Source organism: Somniosus microcephalus, chromosome 4 (genome assembly GCF_052327205.1).
Source record: "Somniosus microcephalus isolate GS21.2 chromosome 4, FLI_Smic_1.0, whole genome shotgun sequence".
In the NCBI taxonomy this organism is placed as follows: Eukaryota; Metazoa; Chordata; class Chondrichthyes; order Squaliformes; family Somniosidae; genus Somniosus; species Somniosus microcephalus.
Window position 1 is genome coordinate 344,941,174 of NC_140990.1, and position 17,839 is coordinate 344,959,012.

Consider the following 17,839-nt stretch of genomic DNA (forward strand, 5'->3'; position numbering starts at 1 on the left):
GAGGCCGCTTTAAGGAGCGGGGGGGGGGGTTGGGAGAGGCCGCTTTAAGGAGCGGGGTGGGGAGAGGCCGCTTTAAGGAGCCGGGGGGGGGTTGGTGGGGAGAGGCCGCTTTAAGGAGCGGGGGAGGGGAGAGGCCGCTTTAAGGAGCGGGGGGGGGATGGGGAGAGGCCGCTTTAAGGAGCGGGGGGGGGGGTGGGGAGAGGCCGCTTTAAGGAGCGGGGTGGGGAGAGGCCGCTTTAAGGAGCCGGGGGGGGGGGGTTGGTGGGGAGAGGCCGCTTTAAGGAGCGGGGTGGGGAGAGGCCGCTTTAAGGAGCCGGGGGGGGGGGGGGTTGGTGGGGAGAGGCCGCTTTAAGGAGCGGGGGAGGGGAGAGGCCGCTTTAAGGAGCGGGGGGGGGGGAGGGGAGGGGCCGCTTTAAGGAGCGGGGGGGGGGTGGGGAGAGGCCGCTTTAAGGAGCGGGGGGGGTGGGGAGAGGCCGCTTTAAGGAGCGGGGGGGGGTGGGGAGAGGCCGCTTTAAGGAGCGGGGGAGGGGAGAGGCCGCTTTAAGGAGCGGGGGGGGGGAGGGGAGAGGCCGCTTTAAGGAGCGGGGGGGGGTGGGGAGAGGCCGCTTTAAGGAGCGGGGGGGGGGTGGGGAGAGGCCGCTTTAAGGAGCGGGGGGGGGGTGGGGAGAGGCCGCTTTAAGGAGCGGGGGGGGGAGGGGAGAGGCCGCTTTAAGGAGCGGGGGGGGGAGGGGAGAGGCCGCTTTAAGGAGCGGGGGGGGGGGGTGGGGAGAGGCCGCTTTAAGGAGCCGGGAGCTGTCCCTGGTGTCGGTGCTGAACGCCAGGCTGGGAGTTTGGTGCGGAGGCCGGGCTGGAGATCGCAGGCTGAGGCTGAACCGGAATCAGAGGAGCGGCGGGGAGGGACTGAGCTCCGGAACCGGAGAGACCGAAGCGGTTTAATCATCAAAATAAACAGCCTGAGCGACTCGGAGATCGGCGGCCAGCCCCAGTGAGCCGGCCCCGGACCGGCTCTGAACCCGGCCCCGGACCGCCTCCACCTTCCGATCCATCGATTGATTTCTTGCAATTCACCTGCAGAACGCGCGACTCTGAAACTGATCAAATGACGATGCATTTATTCACCAACCGATTTATCGATACTGGCCCGAGTGGAACTGCTGAAATCGCTTTAAAATCGGCTCCACATTTGTGATTTCCGAGCCCAGAACGGATTCATTTCCGATTGTTACTGTTGGGGGAGAAAAGAAAGAAATCCAATAATAAATCGATCAATAATTCAGCACAGGCTCCGCTCCTGGAGGCCCGGCACTGTCCCGGGCTCGGTTCAGTCTGTCCCAGGGACCCCGGGCTCGGTTCAGTCTGTCCCAGGGATCCCGGGCTCGGTTCAGTCTGTCCCAGGGATCCCGGGCTCGGTTCAGTCTGTCCCAAGGACCCCGGGCTCAGTTTCGTCTGTCCCAAGGACCCCGGGCTCGGTTCAGTCTGTCCCAAGGACCACGGGCTCGCTTCAGTCTGTCCCAAGGACCCCGGGCTCGGTTCCGTCTGTCCCAGGGACCCCGGGCTCGGTTCCGTCTGTCCCAGGGACCCCGGGCTCGGTTCAGTCTGTCCCAAGGACCCCGGGCTCGGTTCAGTCTGTCCCAGGGACCCCGGGCTCGGTTCAGTCTGTCCCAGGGACCCCGGGCTCGGTTCAGTCTGTCCCAGGGACCCCGGGCTCGGTTCAGTCCCCGGGCTCGGCTCAGTCTGTTCCAGGGACCCCGAGCTCGGTTCAGTCTGTCCCAGGGATCCCGGGCTCGGCTCAGTCTGTCCCAGGGACCCCGAGCTCGGTTCAGTCTGTCCCAGGGATCCCGGGCTCGGCTCAGTCTGTCCCAAGGACCCCGGGCTCGGTTCAGTCTGTCCCAGGGACCCCGGGCTCGGCTCAGTCTGTTCAAGGACCCCGGGCTCGGCTCAGTCTGTCCCAGGGACCCCGGGCTCGGCTCAGTCTGTCCCAGGGACCCCGGGCTCGGTTCAGTCTGTCCCAGGGACCCTGACCAGGGCTTGTTCTGTTGCTCAGCTGCACATTGTTGGCTCACAACACACAGATGTTGCGCCAGGTCCGGCTCAAGTGCCGCTGCCGCATGTTGTTCAGTGACCTGAAGGTTTTGTTCCTCGGGCGACCTCCTCCTCCGCCTCCTGTTATGAATTACGACCAAATCTCACGGCCGATCAACAACGGAGTCCCGTCCAACAACAACACACTGCCGCCGGTTGGCAAAGGGAGTAAGTCGCGGGCAGGCGGCGCCGCGCCAGGGGAGGAGTGCCCTCAGGAACACCAGTACAGCGGCTATGAGCAGCCCATGGGGAGTCCCTCACCCGAGGAGTATTACCGGAGGAAAGGCGAGGACAGAGTGTCTCTCACCAGCAGCATTGCCAGTGGCTGTAGATCACCTCAGTGCCGGATCTGCTTCCAGGGGCCTGAGCAGGTGAGTGATGGACCTTTCCCAATTACAGCTTGTTCCACCTTTCAAACCCACCCCCATCTCCGCTCCGGTATCCCTCGTCCCTCCACTCCCCCACTTTCAAGGACATTGTCTGCATGAAAGAAATATTAGCACTTTTTGGGAGGGAAGAGCTGGGTTACATGGCATCTCAGGTAACTGGGATGATAATGAGTTTGGTATGTTGATGTCATTGAATTGTTTACTTGTGAACACATTTTTAAAAATTGTCAAAACCTTGCTCATGAAGACAGAGTCCCTCTTACCCCTCACTGGCGACAATTTGGGTTTTTTGGGTACAAGCAAAATAGTTACCCCTCACTGGCGACAGTGGGTACATGCCACAGGCACAAGTCTCAAGAACCTGGCCTGAACATAAAGTATCAGTGGATACTGATGATCAGACACACCTGGTGTCCACACACACTCACACCTACACCTCCAATAGAAGTGTCCACACAAAAGAGCGGCGAGAGCGGGAGCAGCGACACGGAGAGCGCCGAGAGCGGGAGCAGCGACACGGAGAGCGCCGAGAGCGGGAGCAGCGACACGGAGAGCGCCGAGAGCGGGAGCAGCGACACGGAGAGCGCCGAGAGCGGGAGCAGCGACACGGAGAGCGCCGAGAGCGGGAGCAGCGACACGGAGAGCGCCGAGAGCGGGAGCAGCGACACGGAGAGCGCCGAGAGCGGGAGCAGCGACACGGAGAGCGCCGAGAGCGGGAGCAGCGACACGGAGAGCGCCGAGAGCGGGAGCAGCGACACGGAGAGCGCCGAGAGCGGGAGCAGCGACACGGAGAGCGCCGAGAGCGGCAGCAGCGACACGGAGAGCGCCGAGAGCGGGAGCAGCGACACGGAGAGCGCCGAGAGCGGGAGCAGCGACACGGAGAGCGCCGAGAGCGGGAGCAGCGACACGGAGAGCGCCGAGAGCGGGAGCAGGACAAAGAGCACCGAGAGTGGGAGCAGCACAGGAAGGAGCGGACCTAGTGGGAGCAGTCTTGAGCGGCAGCAACTCAACAGATCGCACTCTCCAACCAGTATTCTGTTCCGAGTACTGGTGAGGGCGATGGTTCCTCTGGGGAGTGCAGCCAGAGATGAGTCCATGGCACCACGGGTGGCTCAGCTGCATATGGCGGGGGGGGGGGGGGAAAGAGTGGATGAGCAATAGTGGTAGGGAATTCGATAGTTAGGGTAGCAGGCAGGCGTTTCTGCAGCTGCAGACGTGACTCCAGGACGGTATGTTGCCTCCCAGCATCAAGGATGTCACTGAGCGGCTGCAGGGCACTCTGAGGTGGGAGGGTGAACAGCCAGAGGTTGTTGTCCATATCGGTACCAATGACATAGGCAGAAAGAGGTCCTGCAGGCAGAGTTTAGGGAGCTAGGAAAGAGATTAAAAAGCAGGACCTCAAAGGTAGTAATCTCCAGATTACTCCCAGCACCATGTGCTACTGACTACAGGAATAGGAGGATAGAACAGATGAATGCGTGGCTGGAGAGATGGTGCAGGAGGGAGGGCTTTAGATTCCCGAGGCATTGGGACCGTTTCTGGGGAAGGTGGGACCTGTACAAGCCGGACGGGTTACACCTCAACAGAGCCGGGACCGATATTCTCACAGGGAGGTTTGTTAGTGCTGTTGGGGTGGGGTTAAACTTGCTTGGCAGGGGGCTGGGCACCAGCATATAGGAATAGAAAAGAGGAATAAGGTGCATAAAAGGAGTGACTGTGTTGGATAGTACTAGAGAAGAAAGTACTAGAGGCAGTAGTAGTACCATATTAGATAGGAACAGGTTAAGAAAGACGACGAAATATTCAAAAATGGGATTAGAATGCATGTACGTAAACGCACAAAGTGTGGTGAATAAGGTTGGTGAGCTACAAGCACAATTAGCCGTGAACGGAAATGTGGCTCAAAAACGGTGAGGACTGGGCACTTACTATTCAAGGGTACAAGGTGTTCAGAAAAGATAGGGAAGGAAAAAAGGGAGGTGGGGTGGCAGTGCTGATTAAGGAAGACATTGTAGTGTTGGAAAGGGAGGACGTTCCCTGAATGGACAAGGACAGAATCCATTTAGTTAGAGTTGAGGAACAAAAAGGGTCTGATCACACTATTGGGGGTATTCTACAGGCCTCCAAATAGTGAGAGGGAGGTAGAGGAGCAAATCTGCAGGGAAATCACAGAGATATGCACGAGCTATAGAGTGGTGATATTGGGGGACTTTAATTACCCAAATATCGATTGGGATAATGCTAGGGTAAAGGGAAAGGAAGGGGAGGAATTTCTGAAATGTGTACAGGAGAATTTCCTTGACCAGTATGTTCTTGGCCCAACTAGGAAGGAGGCATTGCTGGATCTGGTGCTGGGGAATGAGGTGGGCCAGGTCGACCAAGTGTCTGTTGTAGAACACTTGGGTACGAGTGATCATCGTATCATAAGATTTAGATTAGCTATGGAGAGGAGCAAGGAACAATCTAGAGTGGAACTTCTAAACTGGAATAGGGCTAACTTCAATGGGATGCTAACTTCAGGGTAAAATGGAACCAAAGACTGACAGGGAAAACTGTAACAGAACAATGGGTGATCTTTAAGGAGGAGATTTTCCAAGTACAGGCTAGGTACATTCCAACAAGAGGGAAGGGTAAGGGAACCAAAGCAAGGGCTCCTTGGATGACGAGGGAGATAGAGAAGATGATGAAACAAAAAAAGTGTATGATGCATGTCAGGTGATTTCTTAAAGAGAGAACCAGACCAAATACAGTGGCCCAGAAATTAGGTTCAGGGGCTTGCCGCGCGTGCAAGCCCCCGATGTGCACTCACCCTGCGCGCCGACAGCTGAAGCCTGGGCCTGCTTGGAATTCCTGTCACTGGCCCGGTTCAGCTGTCGGCGCGCTATGCTTGCCTGATCCAGCGGTGTAGTTAGTGCGATGTGCCGGCTGGGATCAGGTGAGCACTGGGCAGCCAATCGGGAGGGAAAACTTCATTCATGAGTTTGATAGTAAGAACTGTCAAACTCATGAAAAGTACGGGCGCCCAAAACACTACTTAAACTTTAAATAAAATTTTAATAAACATCCCACTAATTAAATGAACTATAAATAACTTTAAAAAACTATTTTAAACAATTAATCAAATTTTTGAAAAAAATAATTTTTTAAGAAATCGGGTCTAAAAATAAACTTACCTTACTGTAAAGTCTTTAAAAACAATAAAGCTGTGGAAAAAATGTTATAATTTTAAATAATAGACCACTTACCTTAAAGAATCAAGTCCTTACGCCTCCTTTTTACATTTCTAAAAAGTTGAGGCCCTTACACACGGGCAAACCTGTCAAAAAGAAGGAAGTTCAACGCGTGCGCGCAGAGTCCTGCGCACACGCGTTGGACCTCTGAACCCCTTGGAGGAAATGCCGGTTTCCCGCACATGCGCTGTGCATGCTGAAATCCGGCACTTCCAACGGGCCCACGCGTGAGGGTTTGAGTACAGGAACAAGGATGTCTTGCTGTAGTTGTACAGGGTCTTGAGAGTATTGTGTGCAGTTTTGGTTGCCTTATCTGAGGAAGGACGTTCTTGCCATGGAGGGAGTGCAGCGAAGATTCACCAGGCTGATACCTGGGATGGCAGGAATGACGTATGAGGAAAGATTGGGTCAATTGGGCTTATACTCGTTGGAGTTTAGAAGAATGAGAGGGGACTTCATTGAAACTTATAAAATTCTGACAGGACTGGACAGACTAGACGCAGGAAGGATGTTCTCGATGGTCGGGGAGTCCAGAACCAGGGGTCACAGTCGAAGGGTAAGGGGTAAGTCATTTAGGACAGAGATGAGGAGGAATTTCTTCACCCAGAAAGTGGTGAACCTGTGGAATTCTCTACCACAGAAGGCAGCAGAGGCCAATTCATTAAATATATTCAAGAAGGAGTTGGATATATTTCTTAAGGCTAAAGGGATATGGAGAGAAAGCAGGGACCGGGTACTGAGTTTGGATGATCAGCCATGATCTCACTGAATGGCGGAGCAGGCTCGAGGGGCCGAATGGCCTACTCATGCTCCTATCTTCTATGTTTCTATGATCTTATTGAATGGTAGAGGAACGCAGTAGTAATTGGGGATTTGATAGTCAGGGGGACAGACAGGCAGTTCTGCAATTGTCGACGTGAGACCCATATGGTATGATGCCTCCCTGTTGCCAGGGTAAGGGACATCACGGAGAGGATGCAAAACTTTCTGCGGGGGGAAACGGGATGAGCCAGAAGTCATGGTCCATGTCAGAACCGACATAGGGAGGAAGAGGGTTGAGGTCCTGCAGTCAGAGTTTAAGGAGCTAGGGAGGAAGTTAAAAAGCAGGACCTCAAAGGTAGTAATCACTGGATTATTCTCAGCGCCACACGCTAGTGAGAGTAGAAATTGGAGGATATGGCAGGTTAATGCATGGCTAAACACATGGTGCAGGAGGGAGGGCTTCAGATTCCTGGGGCACTGGGACCAGTTCTGTGGCAGGAGGGACTGGTTCAAGATGGACAGGTTGCAACTGAACAGAGCTGGGACCAGTAACCTCGCGGGCAGATTAACTAATCCTGTGGGGGAGTGTTTAAACTAATTCAGCAGGAGGTTGGGTACCAAGATGTAATATAAAAAAATAGAAACAAGGTGTACAGGGACTGGGAGAGACAGTGAGAGTTAGAAATACAGAATTAGTTGGGATCATCAAAAATACAAGGAGGTCTAAGTTAGGTTTGGAGTGTAAATGCATGGTGTGGTAAATAAGGTTGGTGAACTGCAGATGCAAATAGCCACGTGGGAATATGATGTATTGGCGGTAACAGAGATCTGCCTTAAAGGGGAAAATTGGATGGTTAATATTCCTGGGCACAAGGTATTCAGGAAAGATAGGGAAGGCAAAAAAGGAGGGGGAGCAGTTTTGCTCAAGAAAAATATTAGTTTTCAAAAGAGAGAATGTACTTGAGCAGATTTGCCAAGAAATTACTCCAGTGCAAGCACTATAGAGTGTTGATAATGGGAGACTTTAATTAATCCAATATTGAATGGGGCAGTGATTTAAAAAAAAAAAAATTAAATTTGTTTTTATGGGATGTGGGCGTCTCTGGCAAGGCCAGCATTTATTGCCCATCCCTAGTTGCCCTTGAGAAGGCGGTGGTGAGCCGCGACCTTGAACCGCTGCAGTCCGTGTGGTGAAGGTACTCCCACAGTGCTGTTAGGGAGGGAGTTCCAGGATTTTGACCCAGCGACGATGAAGGAATGGCGATATACTTCTAAGTCAGGATGGTGTGTGACTTGGAGGGGATCTTGGAGGTGGTGGTGTTCCCATGAGTCTGCTGCCCTTGTCCTTCTAGGTGGAAGAGGTCGCAGGTTTGGGAGGTGCTGTTGAAGAAGTCTTGGCGAGTTGCTGCATTGCATCTTGTAGATGGTACACACTGCAGCCACGGTGCGCCGGTGATGGAGGGAGTGAATGTTTAAAGTGGTGGATGGGGTGCGAATCAAGCAGGCTGCTTTTTCCTGGATGGTGTCGAGCTTCTTGAGTGTTCTTGGAGCTGCACTCATCCAGGCAAGTGGAGAGTATTCCATCACACTCCTTACTTGTGCCTTGTAGATGGTGGAAAGGCTTTGGGGAGTTAGAAGGTGAGACACTTGCCGCAGAATACTCAGCCTCTCACCTGCTCTTGTTGCCACAGTATTTATGTGGCTGGTCCAGTTAAGTTTCTGATCAATGGTGACCCCCAGGATGTTGATGGTGGGGGATTCGGTGATGGTAATGCCATTGAATGTCAGGGGGTGGTATTTAGACTCTTGCTTGTTGGAGATACTCATTGCCTGGCACTTCTGTGGCACGAATGTTACCTGCCACTTATCAGCCGAAGCCTGAACGTCGTCCAGGTCTTGCTGCATGCGGGCATGGACTGCTTCATTATCTGAGGAGTTGTGAATGGCACTGAACACTGTGCAGTCATCAGTGAACATCCCCATTTCTGACCTTATGTTGGAGGGAAGGTCATTGATGAAGCAGCTGAAGATGGTTGGGCCTAGGACACTGCCCTGAGGAACTCCTGCAGTGATGTCCTGGGGCTGTGATGATTGACCTTCAACCACCACAACCATCTTCCTTTGTGCTAGGTATGACTCCAGCCAGTGGAGCATTTTCCCTCCGATTCCCATTGACTTCAGTTTTACTAGGGCTCCTTGATGCTACACTCGGTCAAATGCTGCCTTGATGAGAAGGGCAGTCACTCTCTCCTCACCTCTGGAATTCAGCTCTTTTGTCCATGTTTGGACCAAGGAAGTAATGAGGTCGGGAGCGGAGTGGTCTTGGCGGAACCCAAACTGGGCATCAGTGAGCAGGTTATTGGTGAGTAAGCGTCACTTGACAGCACTGTCAATGATACCATCCATCATTTTGCTGATGATTGAGAGTGGACTGATGGGGCGTTAATTGCCCGGGTTGGATTTGTCCTGCAGGACATACCTGGGCCGTTTTCCACATTGTCGGATAGATGCCAGTGTTGTAGCTGTACTAGAACAGCTTGGCTAGAGGCGTGGCTAGTTCTGGAGCACAAGTCTTCAGCACGATAGCCAGGATGTTGTTGTGGCCCATAGCCTTTGCTGTATCCAGTGTGCTCAGCCGTTTCTTGATATCATGTGGAGTGAATCGAATTGGCTGAAGACTGACTTCTGTGGTGGTGGGGACCTCAGGAGTAGGCCGATATGAATCACCCACTCGGCACTTCTGGCTGAAGATGGTAGCAAATGCTTCAGCCTTGTCTTTTGCACTTGTGCTGGGCTCCACCATCATTGAGGATGGGGATATTCATGGAGCCTCCTCCCATTAGTTGTTTAATGGTCCACCACCATTCACGAGTGGATGTGGCAGGACTGCAGAGCTTTGATCTGATCCGTTGATTGTGGGCTCGCTTAGCCCTGTCTATAGCATGCTGCTTTCACTTTTTAGCATGCATGTAGTCCTGTGTTGCAGCTTCCCCAGGTTGGCACCTCATTTTTAGGTACACCTGGTGCTGCTCCTGGCACCCTCTTCTACACTCCTTATTGAACCAGGGTTGGTCCCCTGGCTTGATGGTAATGGTAGAGTGAGGGATATGCCAGGCTATGAGGTTACAGATTGTGGTGGAATACAATTCTGCTGTTGCTGATGGCCCATAGCGCCTCATGGATGCCCAGTTTTGAGCTGCTAGATCTGTTCTGAATCTATCCCATTTAGCACGATGGTAGCGCCACACAACACAATGGAGGCTGTCCTCAGTGTGAAGATGGGACTTCATCTCCACAATGATTGTGCGGTGGTCACTGCTACCAATACTGTCATGGACAGATGCATCTGCGACAGGTAGGTTGGTGAGGACGAGATCGAGTAGGTTTTTCCCTCGTGTTGGTTCTCTCACCACGTGTCGCAGACCCAGACTGGCAGTTATGTCCTTCAGGACTCAGCCAGCTCAGTTAGTAGAAGTGCTACTGAGCCACTCTTGGTGATGGACATTGATGTCCCCCACCCAGAGTACATTCTGTGCCCTTGCTACTCTCAGTGCTTCTTCCAAGTGGTGTTCAACATGGAGGTGTTCTGATTATCAGCTGAGGGAGGGCGGTAGGTGGTAATCAGCAGGAGGTTTCTTTGCCCATGCTTGACCTGGAGCCATGAGACTTCATGGGGTCCGGAGTCAATGTTGAGGACTCCCAGGGCCACTCCTTCCTTACTATATACCACTGTGCCGCCAGCCCTGGTGGGTCTGTCCTGCTGGTGGGAAGGACAGACCCAGGGATGGTGATGGAGGAGTCTGGGACATTGGCTGAAAGGTATGATTCTGTGAGTATGACTGTCAGGCTGTTGCTTGACTAGTCTGTGTGACAGCTCTCCCAATTTTGGCACAAGTCCCCAGATGTTGGTGTGGAGGACTTTGCAGGGTCGATGGACTGGGTGTGCTGTTGCCGTGTCCGTAGCTGGTGCTGAGGGCGATGCCGATGGTCCGTTCAGTTTCATTCTTATTATTGTGTTTCGTAGCATTTGCAGTAAGTGTTGGCTGCTCGAGGAATTCCGGCTCCGTGTTGAAGAGCTGGAGTCCGAGCTTCAAACACTGAGACACATCAGGGAGGGGGAGAGTTACCTGGACTCTGTGTATCACGAGGTAGTCACACCAATTAGATTAATTAATTCAGATGTAGTCCGTGGCCAGGGTCAGGATGGTGTGACTAGAAGTGAGGCAGGTACGGGGATCCAGGAGGTAGTGTTGGAGGAGCCGCAGCCCTTGCACTTGTCCAACAGGTTCGAGGCTCTTACTCCCTGTGAGGAGGGGAACAGGGACTGCGGGGAGGATGAGCAACCTGGCCACAGCACCATGGAGCGGGGGGCCATTCAAGTGGGGGGAGTTAAAAGAAATGTTGTAGTGGTAGGGGATAGTATCGTTAGGGGGATAGATAGAGTTCTTTGCAGCTGAGAGCGAGAGTCCCGAAGGCTGTGTTGCCTGCCCGGTGCCAGGGTTAAGGACATCTCCTCTGGACTGGAGAGAAACTTGGAGTGGGAGGGGGAGGATCCAGTTGTCGTGGTCCATGTTGGTATCAATGACATAGATAGGACAAGGAAGGAGGTTCTGCTGAGGGAGTTTGAGCAGCTAGGGGCCAAATTAAAAAGCAGAACCACAAGGGTAATAATCCTGAGCCACGAGCGAATTTGGCTAGGACAAATAAAATTAGAGAGTTAAATGCGTGGCTCAAAGACTGGTGTGGGAGAAATGGGTTTTGCTTCCTGGGACACTGGCACCAGTACTGGGGCAGGAGGGACGGGCTTCACTTGGCCAGTGCTGGGACTAGAGTCCTGGAGGATCATATAACTTGGGCTGTAGAGAGGGCTTTAAACTAACTAGTGGGGGGGGGGAGGTTCCTAGAGAGCAAATAATAAAAATGACAACAGAGAAGGTCATAGACTTAGGTAGCAGTGGGGAAATTAAAAACCAGAGCGTGTCAGGAAGGGGCAGAAGGTATGGAGTAAAAGGTAAAGTAATAAAAAGGGTAAAAGCAGGAACTAAGTGTCACAAAACATCTTTGAAAGTTCTCTATCTGAATGCACGTAACATTCGTAACAAAATAGACGAGTTAATGGCACAAATAACTACATATGGGTATGATCTTGTGGCCATTACAGAAACATGGCTGCAGGGTGACAATGCCTGGGAATTAAACATACCAGGTTATTTAACGATCAGGAAGGACAGGCAGGAAGGAAGGGGAGGTGGGGTGGCTATGTTAATAAAGGAAGGAATCACTGTAATACAGAGAAATGATATTGGGTCAAAAGATCAGGATAATGAAACAGTTTGGGTGGAGATAAGGAATAATAAGGGGAAAAAAGCACTAGTGGGCGTAGTCTATAGGCCTCCGAACAGTGGCAACTCTGTTGGACGGAGTATCAATCAGGAAATAGTTGAGGCTTGTAATAAGGGAACATCTATAATTATGGGGGATTTTAACTATCATATTAATTGGACAAATCAAATTGGGCAGGGCTGCCTTGAGGATGAGTTCATTGAGTGTATTAGGGATGGGTTTCTTGAGCAGTATGTAACTGAACCGACCAGGGGGCAAGCAACCTTAGATCTGGCCCTGTGTAACGAGACAGGATTAATTAAAAATGTCCTAGTAAAGGATCCCCTTGGAATGAGTGACCATAACATGGTTGAATTCCATATTCAATTAGAGGGTGAGAAGGTTGGATCTCAAACAAGCGTGCTAAGCTTGAATAAAGGAGACTATGAAGGTATGAGAGCGGAATTGAGTAGAGTGGATTGGGAAAATAGATTAAAGGGTAAGACGATACATGATCAGTGGTGTACATTTAAGGAGTTATTTTACAACTTCCAAAAAATATATATTCCACTGAGAAGAAAAGGGTGTAAAAGAAAAGACAGCCATCCGTGGCTAAGTAAAGAAATTAAGGATAGTATTTGACTAAAAACAAGGGCATATAAGGTAGCCAAATCTAGTGGGAGGATAGAGGATTGGGAAAACTTTAAAAGACAGCAAAAAATAACAAAAAGATTGATTAAGAAAGGGAAGATAGATTATGAAAGTAAATTAGCAAAAAATATAAAAACAGATAGTAAGAGTTTTTATAGTTATATAAAAAGAAAAAGGGTGGCTAAAGTAAATGTTGGTCCCTTAGAGGATGAGACCGGGAAATTAATGGTGGGAAATATGGAGATGGCAAAAACACTGAATGAATATTTTACATCAGTCTTTACAGTAGAGGACACTAAGAATATCCCAACACTGGACAAACAGGGGGCCAAAGGGGGGGAGGAGCTAAACACGATCAAAATCACTAAGGAAGTGGTACTCGGTAAAATAATGGGACTCAAGGCGGATAAATCACCTGGACCTGATGGCTTACATCCTAGGGTCTTGAGGGAAGTGGCGGTAGGGATTGTGGAAGCATTGATAATTTTCCAAAACTTCCTGGACTCGGCAAAGGTCCCGGCAAACTGGAAAACTGCTAATGTCACACCCTTATTTAAAAAGGGCAGTAGACAGAAGGCTGGAAACTATAGACCGGTTAGCCTAACATCTGTGGCAGGTAAAATTTTGGAGTCCATTATTAAGGAGACAGTAACAGGACATTTGGATAATCATAATTGAATAGGACAAAGTCAGCATGGTTTTATGAAGGGGAAGTCATGTTTGACAAATTTGCTGGAGTTCTTTGAGGAAGTAACATATCGGGTGGATGAAGGGGAACCAGTGGACGTAGTGTATTTAGACTTCCAAAAGGCATTTGACAAGGTGCCACACAAAAGATTATTGCTTAAGATAAAAAATCACGGGATTGGGGGTAATATTCTGGCATGGATAGAGGATTGGCTATCTAACAGAAGGCAGAGTTTTGGGATAAATGGTTCATAGATACATAGAGATAGGAACAGGAGTAGGCCATTCGGCCCTTCGAGCCTGCTCCGCCATTCAATGAGATCATGGCTGATCTTCGTCTGAGATCATAGCTGATCTTACCAGTTCAGTACCCCGTCCCCGCCTTTTCTCCGTAACCCTTAATCCCCTTAGCCTTCAGAAATATATCCAATTCTCTCTTGAAAATATTTATTGAATTAGCCTTCACAGCCCTCTGTGGCAGGGAATTCCACAGGCTCACCACTCTGAGTGAAGAAATTCTTCCTCATCTCTGTTTTAAATGATTTGCCCGCTATTTTTAGACTGTGGCCCCTGGTTCTGTGCTCCCCGGCCATTGGAAACATTCTCTCTGAATTCAGCCTGTCCAGGCCTGCCATAATTTTATATGTTTCGATGAGATCCCCTCTCAATCTTCTAAACTCCAGTGAGTACAAGCCCAAACTATTTAATCTCTCTTCGTAGGTCATTCCCGCCTTTCCAGGTATCAGCCTGGTGAATCGCCGTTGCACTCTTTCCATGGCAAGAACATCCTTCCGCAGATGGGGCGACCAAAACTGTACACAATACTCCAGATGCGGTCTCACCAGCACCTTGTACAGCTGTAGTAAGGTATCCCTATTCCTATACTCGAACCCCCTTGATATGAAGGCCAACATACCATTTGCCTTCTTAATCGCCTGTTGCACCTGCATGCTCTCCTTCAGTGACTGGTGCACAAGAACACCCAGGTCCCTCTGCACTTCCCCATCTCCCAATCTATTGCCATTTAGATAATAATCTACCCTCCTGTTTTTACCCCCAAAGTGGATAACCTCGCATTTATCCACATTATAGTGCATCTGCCACGTATCCGCCCATTCCCCCAACCTGTCCAAATCACACTGTAGCCTCCTGACATCCTCATCAGAGCCCACCCCTCCTCCTAGTTTAGTGTCGTCAGCGAATTTGGAAATATTGCATCCAATTCCCTGATCCAGATCATTTATATATATTGTGAACAGCTGGGGTCCCAGGACAGATCCTTGCGGCACCCCGCTGGTCACTGCCTGCCACTCCGAAAACGAGCCGTTTATTCCAACTCTCTGTTTTCTATCCGCCAGCCAGTTCTCTATCCACGTTAATACTTTGCCCCCAATCCCATGAGCCTTAATTTTGCATGATAATCTTTTGTGTGGAACCTTATCGAAGGCTTTCTGGAAGTCAAGGTACACCACATCCACTGGCTCTCCCCCATCTATTCTACCAGTTACCTCCTCAAAAAATTCCAGCAGATTAGTCAAACACGATTTACCCTTTGTAAATCCATGTTGACTCTGTCCGATCCTTTCCCCATTTGTCAAGTGCTCCGCTATTTTATCCTTAATAATGGACTCTAGCATTTTGCCCACAACCGATGTAAGGCTTACTGGTCTATAATTCCCTGCTTTCTCTCTACCCCCCTTTTTAAATATTGGGGTAACATTAGCTACCCTCCAATCCACGGGTACTGTTCCCGAGTCAATGGAGTTCCGGAAGATGATCCTTAGAGCATCTGCTATCTCCAGGGCCACCTCCTTAAGTACCCTAGGATGTAGTTTATCAGGCCCTGGGGATTTGTCGGCCTTCAGTCCCCTCAACTTACCCAACACCATATCCCTAGAGATACTAATTTCTGTCAGCTCCTCCCTCTCATTAGTCCCTATGTTTGCCGATATTCCTGGGAGGTTATTTGTGTCCTCCTTTGTGAATACAGAACCAAAGTATGAGTTTAATTGGTCTGCCATTTCCTTATTCTCCATTATATATTCTCCCGAATCGGACTGCAAGGGACCGACTTGGGATTTTACCAGTCTTTTCCTCCTGATATACCGATAAAAGCTTTTGCAGTCTGTCTTTATGTTTGCTGCAAGTTTACTTTCGTATTCTATTTTCCCCTTCCTGATTAATCCCTTTGTCCTCTTTTGCTGTATCCTGTACTGCCCCCAATCTTCCGGTCTGGTGCTTTTTTTTGCCAGTTGATATGCCCTTTTTTTTGATTTTATGCTGTCCCTAATTTCCCTCGTTATCCACGGTTGAGTCACCTTTTTAGGTTTATTTTTATGCCAAACCGGTATAAACATGTTCTGGAATTCTTCCATTCTATCTTTGAATGCTTGCCATTGTCTATCCACTGTCAATCCCCCCAGAAACACCACCCAATCAATCTTACCCAATTCCCGTCTCATACCCTCGTAATTCCCTTTATTTAAGTTCTGGACCTTAGTCTCTGATTCAATTTCCTCACTCTCCATCTCGACTGAGAGCTCGATCATATTATGATCGCTCTGACCCAAGGGGCCTCGTACAAGAAGATTGCTGATAAGTCCCTTCTCATTGCACAATACCCAGTCTAAAATGGCCTGATCTCGAGTCGGCTCCTCGACATATTGGTCCAGATAACCGTCCCGAAAACATTCCAGGAATTCCTCCTCCTCAGAATTTTTACTAATTTGGGTAGTCCAATCAATATGTAAATTAAAGTCACCCATGATGACAGCTGTGCTCTTATCGCACGCTTCTCTAATTTCCCTTTTTATGCCTTCCCTCACCTCCATATTACTATTTGGAGGCCTATATATCACACCCACTAACGTTTTCCTCCCCTTGCTATTTCTCATTTCTACCCATACAGATTCCGTTTCATCCGAGTTAATATCCTTCCTTTCCATTGCATTAATCCCCTCCTTTACCAGCAATGCTACCCCACCTCCCCTACCTTTTTGCCGATCCTTCCTAAATATTGTATATCCCTGGATGTTAAGTTCCCAGCCTTGCCCACCCTGCAGCCACGTTTCTGTAATCCCAATCAAATCATACTTGTTTACCTCTATTTCCACAACTAATTCATCCACCTTGTTCCTAATGCTTCTAGCATTAAGATACAAAGCCTTCAGGCTTGCTTTATTCACACTCTCATTATGAATTAGTTTGGCCCTTTGTGTTTCTCTCCTTTGCTTATTGCTTCTCACCTTTCTACCATCTATTTCTGACTTCATATGACTTCCCTCTTTTCCACTACCTAGGTTCCCATCCCCCTGCCAAATTAGTTTAAATCCTCCCGAACCGCCCTAGAAAATATTACCCCGAGGACATCGGCTCCCTCACAGTTCAGGTGTAGACCGTCCCCTTGGTACAGGTCACTCCTCCCCAAGAACTGGTTCCAATGCCTCAGGAATTTAAATCCCTCTCCCTTGCACCACTGCTCAAGCCACGTATTTAGCTTATCTATCTTACTCTCTCTAAACTTATTAGCTCGTGGCACTGGTAGCAATCCAGAGATTACTACCTTTGAGGTCCTACTTTTCAATTTAGCTCCTAACTCCCTAAATTCAGCTTGTAGGACCTCCTCCCTCTTTTTACCTACATCGTTGGTACCTACATGTACCACGACAACTGGCTGATCCCCCTCCCCCTTCAGAATGCTCTGCACCCGCTCCGAGACATCCTTGACCCTTGCACCAGGGAGGCAACATACCATCTTGGAGTCTCGGTCTCGGCCACAGAAACTCCTATCTATCCCCCTTACAATTGAATCCCCTATCACTATAGCCCTATCCCTCTTTTTTCCGCCCTTCTGTGCAGCAGAGCCAGTCATGGTGCCCTGAACCTGGCTGCTGGTGCCTTCCCCTGATAAGTCATCTCCCCCAACAGTACCCAAAACGGTAAACCTGTTTTGGAGGGAGATGACCGCAGGCGACTCCTGCACTACCTTCCTGCCTTTACCCTGCCTGTTCATTCTCAGACTGGCAATCAGTAACAAGTGGTGTTCCGCAGGGGTCAGTGCTGGGTCCCCAACTCTTTACAATCTATATTAACGATTTGGAGGAGGGGACCGAGTGTAACATATCAAAGTTTGCAGATGATACTAAGATGGGAGGGAAAGTAGTGAGTGAGGAGGACATAAAAAACCTGCAAGGGGACATAGACAGGCTAAGTAAGTGGGCAGAGATTTGGCAGATGGAATACAATACTGGAAAGTGTGAGGTTATGCACTTTGGCAGGAAAAATCGTAGAGCAAGTTATTATCTTAATGGCAAGAAACTGGAAAGTACTGAAGTACAAAGGGATCTGGGGGTCCTGGTGCACGAAACTCAAAAGGTTAGTATGCAGGTGCAGCAAGTGATTAAGAAGGCCAATGGAATGTTGGCTTTCATTGCTAGGGGGATAGAATATAAAAATAGGGAGGTATTGCTTCAATTGTACAAGGTATTGGTGAGACCGCACCTGGAATACTGCGTACAGTTTTGGTGTCCATACTTAAGAAAGGACATACTTGCTCTCGAGTCAGTACAAAGAAGGTTCACTCGGTTAATCCCGGGGATGAGGGGATGGACATATGAGGAGAGGTTGAGTAGATTGGGACTCTACTCATTGGAGTTCAGAAGAATGAGAGGCGATCTTATTGAAACATATAAGATTGTGAAGGGGTTGGATTGGGTG

The 17,839-nt window shown here is 49.9% G+C and overlaps 1 protein-coding gene across 1 annotated transcript in view; it reads left to right on the forward strand.

The window, feature by feature from the left end:
* Positions 1-777: 777 nt before the first annotated feature.
* The window catches only part of LOC147120738 (E3 ubiquitin-protein ligase MARCHF4-like), a 56,698-nt gene continuing 39,636 nt past the window's right edge, over positions 778-17,839 (forward strand). The window contains exon 1 of the mRNA XM_085986971.1: positions 778-2,453. Within this exon, the coding sequence (XP_085843097.1) occupies positions 2,073-2,453 (381 nt within the window). The 5' untranslated portion in view covers positions 778-2,072. The remainder of the gene's footprint in view (positions 2,454-17,839) is intronic.